The sequence below is a fragment of the Octopus bimaculoides genome, chromosome 25, assembly GCF_001194135.2.
Source record: "Octopus bimaculoides isolate UCB-OBI-ISO-001 chromosome 25, ASM119413v2, whole genome shotgun sequence".
NCBI classification, from domain to species: domain Eukaryota; kingdom Metazoa; phylum Mollusca; class Cephalopoda; order Octopoda; family Octopodidae; genus Octopus; species Octopus bimaculoides.
Window position 1 is genome coordinate 25,731,341 of NC_069005.1, and position 6,272 is coordinate 25,737,612.

A 6,272-nucleotide genomic window follows, 5' to 3' on the forward strand; every position below is an offset into this window, starting at 1 on the left:
ACAACAACAACAACAACAACAACAACAACAACAACAACAACAACAACAACAACAACAACAACAATAATAATAGTAGTAGTAGTAGCTTCTAATTTAGGTTCAAGGACTGAAATTTGCATGAGGAGGGAATAGTTAATTAAATCCACTGCAGTCAGTACTTGACTGAGTTCAGATTTGTTTGTACAACCTTTTCACACACGTGCATCAGGCATATGAGACCGGTGCCAGTGACATGTAAAAGGCATCCAGTAAGTACCCATTCTGGAGAATGGCTGGCATTCAGAAGGATATCCAACTCTCCAGCTTACCAGCTCCAGTTAAACTGTCTAACCGATGCCAGCGTGGAAAATGGATGTTAAATGATGATGACGACAATGACGATGATGATGATGATGATGATAATAATGATGACAATGATGATGACGATGACAATGATGACGATAATAATGACGACAGTGATGACAACAATGATGATGATGACAACAACGACAATGATAACGATGACGACAACAATGACGACGACGATGAGAATCATGATGATGACACAGAAGATACATGGATTGTAACCACCATGAAAAACTGGACATGATGGAAGAAGATACATACAGACGCACAAGTAAAATATTTTGTGATTGAAGAAAAAGGAAGAAGACTGTTAAACGAAGCCTTTTTACATCACAAGACTTGGTTGAGAAGTCAATAGCAAAAACCAACTTACATGCAATCTCGGAGAGTCAGCAACAGCCACCAGCTTCACAAAGTGCGCTGAGGGCGCTGCTGTCTCATTCTTATGTTTACTCGATGCGGTTTGTGTGAAGGATTCCACTTTGACTTTAGCGACGTAGGAGCCAGGTTCTTGTGGGAAAAATATTACCTGAAATTGGAAAATATCAAGGAAGAACAGAGTAATTTTAATATAGGTTCCATATTTGGGCACAAAGACAGCAAGTTCAAGGGAGGGGTTAAGTTGATTACACTAATTCCAGTGCTTAACTGATGCTTGTTTTATTGACCCTGAAAGGACAAAAGTCGACCTCAGTGGAATTTGAACTTAGAACTAAACATTTCTGCCCGGTATGCTAATAATTCCGCCAGCTCGTCACCTTCATATAATTTGATAATTATTAAGGCAGCGAGCTGGCAGAATCGGTAGCATGCTGGGCAAAATGTTTAGCGGTATTTAAGTCCTGAGTTCAAACACCACTGAGGTCGACTTTGCCTTTCATCCTTTCGGGGTCAATAAATTAAGTACCAGCTGTGTACTGGGGTTGATCTGATCCTTTTTACTGTAGGCACAAGGCCTCAAATTTTGGGGAGGGGACCAGACGATTAGATCGACCCCAGTGTTTCACTGGTACTAAATTTATCAACCCCCAAAAGGATGAAAGGTAAAGTCGACCTCGGTGGAATTTGAACTCAGAATGTAGCGAAGGGCAAAATACAACTAAGCATTTCGTTCAGCGCACTAACGATTCTACCAGCTCGCCACCTTAACCATTTAGTGTTTAAACCGGCCATATCCGGCCCATATATTCTACATGTTTTATATTCAAACTGGTGATATCTAGCCTCTCACACCTAACCTACATTGTCATTCTAAAAATAAACAATCACATCATTGAAACCTCAAAGCTATCAGATAATGCATGATTAATTCAAAACAATTTGAGTGAAAAAATATTACATTTAACTGAGTAATCAGAACACTAAAGGGTTAATAATAATGATGATGATGATGATATCGCTTACCTCATATTCGTTGACTTCCGTCGGACCTAGTGCAATTTTAGATTTCAAAAGAAATGGGCAGTAATCAGTCGTGCTCATCTCTAGTCCGTTCACTAAGATATGAACCAATTCAATGTTACACTCCACCCAGTAGTTACTCAGGTTTCTTATAGTTATTGAACTCTTCTCAGCAATACCGATACAGCAGTCTGAGAATTTGGCCAGTGAGGACACGTCCAAGACGGATTTGCATGCTGCTAGATTGGGATCTGCTAAAACAGAACTGCAGTTTCCGTTGTGGCCAAGCTGATCTTTAGAAAGTGGCTCGCTAGCAGCCAGGATGGACATGAATGGATTCAACTGAGTTTGTTCGAGGGGTTCCTCAATGATTGTCTTCCAAAGCTTCGATTCGTCATTGCCTTCACCAATGAAGTTCTGCTTTGTTTTGTTAGCATGCTGCACTGAACCGCCCTCATTCGGTGGCCCTTTCAGCTCCCTACTTGGGTGCATAGTATTATCACTGAATTTCTTATTTTCACAATAGGGTCCGACATCAGCCATCGATATTTTGGTGGCTTCTGGTTTCGTTTTAGTGGAAGAGGCAAGGTTTGTTTCAGACTTGAGTGGTTCACCATTGAAGCTTAAATGACGCTGCAAGTTATCTTCACCGGTACCAGTTCCGGATCTCATCGACAGTCTAGATTGAGGAACGTAAGCATTCTTGTTAGTAGCCAAAGCTTTCCCTCTCAGGGAGTCAAGGGAGTTTACACGATGTGGTCGAACAAACTCATCTTGGTGTTGTATGTCACTGCTGACCTGTGGGCGATTAGAGCCAGGTAACGGAGAAGACACATATTTGTGGGTTTTTGATGATACAGTAGGTGCAGAATATACTGTTCTCTGAAGTTTACTGGCAGCATTGGTAGTAGAAATAGAAGTAGCTGACACAGCCGGTCTTTCTCGAGAAGGTATACCACCCAGCATGTCAAGATTAAATACTCCTGTGGAGGGAACAGTTTGTATGGAGTGAGTAGAATCTGCACCGGGAGAAGATCTACTCTGTATGAAGCTAGGAGCAGGTACTTGGGAAGGCACAGTTTGCATGGAGTGAGTAATAGATGTACCTGGAGAAAATACACCTCTGGAGATATTTACAGGTGTCTCGGAAGAGAGTTTGGTTCTCAGATCATGAGTAGCTGTGGATGCTGCTAGTGTCGAAGAATGAGTTGAACTTGACATTGATGAAGCAGTATGTAATATAGAAGTTGGCGCCGACACAGAAGGAACTTTTAGAGTGTCTATAGAACTTGGTGCCAATGACAACGGAATTTTCTGAGTGTCCATAGAACTTGGTGCTGACGAAAATAGAACTTTCCGAGTGTATGTAGAAGTTGGTGCTGACAAAGAGGTAACTTTCCGAGCATCTCTAAGACTTGGTGTCAACGACAACAGAGATTTCTGTGTGCGTCCGGAAATTGGTGCCGATGATAATGGACCATTCCGAGTATGTGAAGAACTCGACTCCAGTAACAATGGGTCCCTCAATGTATCTGCACTTGATAAAGACACAGAAAGTTCTGTAAACGGAGCCTCATCATTGAAACTATGCAAAGCTATTTGGGAGGGGTTCAAACCCTGTGTGGCATCACTGTGAAGCTGTTGTGTGGGGGTGGGTAACTCCAGACCACCAGTGACTCTTGAAGAAGTGTCACTTTGTGATGTCGCTGCTTTGCAGTATTTGGCATCAATCTGATGAGACGGTTCCTTTTTCTGAACACTTTCTCTTGACCGGCACCTGTGGTTAACTTCGGATTCAAATCTAGACGCTATTTCTTTGCAGGGCAAGGACAAGCTCACTCCATTGAGCATATCCGAGATTAAACTGTTGCTAACCAAAGACTGTGAAACCAAGGTGAGATCTGAAAAACCAAAGAGAAGAAAAAAATTATACAAACTTATGAACACACAAACACACTCAGTCTAAACATTCTATCAATGAAGATTTGCTTCTTTGTCAGAAACAAAGCTCCTTAACCCTTTCGTTACCAACCCGGCTAAAACCAGCTCTGGCTCTGTAGTACAAATGTCTTGTTTCCATAAATTTTGAATTAAAATCTTCTACCAAACCTTAGTCACAATTTATGTTCCTAACACTAGCTTAATGATAACGAAGTTATTATACAAAATTCTTTGTTATATTTAAAGTAATTGAAAGAAGCACAGAGCATCTCAAAATAAATATAGTAACGAAAGGGTTAAAAAGAAAAAAGCTCAAATAATGATATTTATAGGAAGGAGACAAAAGATGGTATTTTATCATTCAAACAGGACTGGCTGGTTTTTATAATCTCCCTATCCAACCCACCACTGAATACAGCTAGAACAGAGCTTATGTAGAACTAAACAACAATAGCCACCATGGGGTAAAGCTGGAAAGCTGTTACAGACTGAACCAACAAAGTATGTGAAACTTAACCCTTTAGTAATTTAAACCAAACTGATCCTGCCCAAATATCTGACATGTTTTTTTATGTCCAAAGTGGCCAGCTTTCGCCTCTCACACTTCACCTACAATGCCATTCCGAAAATAAACAATCACATTGTTTAAATCTGAAAGCTACAAGATAATACAGGATTAATTCAAAGCAATGTAAATAAACAAGAATTGCATTTGACAGAATAATCCGAACGCTAAAGGGTTTATCAAGGTTGTATAGTAAGTTTTGAAGCCATGATTGCATTAAGAATTTCTCCTTGCAATAAGAATTTTATCCACAAACTCACTGTTGTCTTGACAACCATCACTCTGCAATGTGTCGCTATTATTATTATTATTACCCTCCTGTTTCTCATCCGGTATTTGCAACTGTTCACAAAACGATTCTGCTGTAGGATTCTGCTTAGGATTTGCTGCCTCCAGATTCTTATTCTTCTTTGCCGACATGTGCACAGGGTGTTGGACATCTTGCAGCTGCACAGATGCGGTTCTGGTTCCCACATCTGCCAAATTCTCCAAGACAGTTGAAGCAGCGATTGACAAGGATTGGTTGTACAGAAACTGTAAGAGAGAAACACAGGGAGCCGTCAAATATATAACTGGTTTCTAATTTTGACACAAGGCCAGCAATTTCAGGGGAGCGGGTAAGACAATTACATTGATCCCAGGGCTCAAAAGGTACTTATTTTATTGACACTGAAAGGATGAAGGACAAAGTCGAGCTCCATGGGATTTGAACTCAAAACATAAAGACGGACAAGATGCCACTAAGCATTTTACCCGACATGCTAACAGTTAAATAAGCCAGCTAGTCAAACATTAAATCAATATATTTCTTTCGAAAATTAAATAAGTTGAATAAATTGAATAGGCATAGGAGTGGCTGTGTGGTAAGTAGCTTGCTTACCAACCACATGGTTCCGGGTTCAGTCCCACTGCGTGGCACCTTGGGCAAGTGTCTTCTCCTATAGCCTCGGGCCGACCAAAGCCTTGTGAGTGGATTTGGTAGACGGAAACTGAAAGAAGCCTGTCGTATATATGTATATATATATATATATGTATGTGCATGTGTTTGTCCCCCCACCTCCCATAACATCGCTTGACAACCGATGCTGGTGTGTTTACGTCTCCGTAATTTAGCGTTTCGGCAAAAGAGACCGATAGAATAAGTACTAGGCTTACAAAGAATAAGTCCTGGGGTTGATTTGCTCGACTAAAAGCAGTGCTCCAGCATGGCCACAGTCAAATGACTGAAACAAGTAAAAGAGTAAAAAGAGTAAAGAATAAAGTTCTTGAGAAACTTACAGAATTTGGCAGAGTTTCAGAGCCTATTCTCATATAGGTGCCAACGGACATCCGGTCTTTTTCTCCTTGGTTAACAAAGCTGAGATGACTACAGTAACTCCAGTCGGTCAAATCAGTAGCCAGGGGTACTTCTAAGCATTTATCCTGGAAACAAATGAAGAGGAATTTAAGGATTTTCGAGAGACACAGACAGATAGTCAGACATACAGAAAGTGGGGGAGGTGAACATGAGTTCATGTCAGTCAGGGATTCACAAAAACAATGATATTAAATAGCAAGACTCATGGAAATTCTTTGTTTTATAAATGTTCTTATTTCTATTTTGATGCATAAAGTTATAGATCTATGTAACATTGTTTCATTCTGCTAAAGATTTCAGTCACGTTTTTATATCATTAAAAGACATTGGAAAGTGTAACGCTCAAACGCAAGTAGTAACAAGCAGAATAAAGTGCCAATCACTTAGAGTGGAGGGAAGTTGTGGAAGAGGAAGACCCAGGAGAACATGGGACGTAGTAATGAAGGGCAATCTCAAAACGCTGGACTTTACAAAGGAGATGACAGCAGACTGCAATATGGGGTACATTGCTGCACAAGAGAAGATCCATCCACCACAACAGAGTGCGAGTGCAAGAGAGTGCGAGTGAGGGAGAGAGAGAGAGTGCGAGTGAGTGAGAGAGAGAGCGCGAGTGGGAGAGAGAGAGAGAGAGAGAGAGCGCGAGTGGGAGAGAGAGAGAGAGAG

At 40.9% G+C, this 6,272-nt stretch overlaps 1 protein-coding gene across 1 annotated transcript in view; it reads right to left on the reverse strand.

The window, feature by feature from the left end:
• LOC106878835 (uncharacterized) overlaps positions 1–6,272 on the reverse strand; it is a 13,075-nt gene that overhangs the window by 5,979 nt on the left and 824 nt on the right. The window contains exons 2-5 of the mRNA XM_014928176.2: positions 5,531–5,674; positions 4,513–4,786; positions 1,750–3,647; positions 719–874 (exon numbers count right to left, since the gene is read on the reverse strand). Of these exons, the coding sequence (XP_014783662.2) occupies positions 719–874; positions 1,750–3,647; positions 4,513–4,786; positions 5,531–5,581 (2,379 nt within the window). The 5' untranslated portion in view covers positions 5,582–5,674. The remainder of the gene's footprint in view (positions 1–718; positions 875–1,749; positions 3,648–4,512; positions 4,787–5,530; positions 5,675–6,272) is intronic.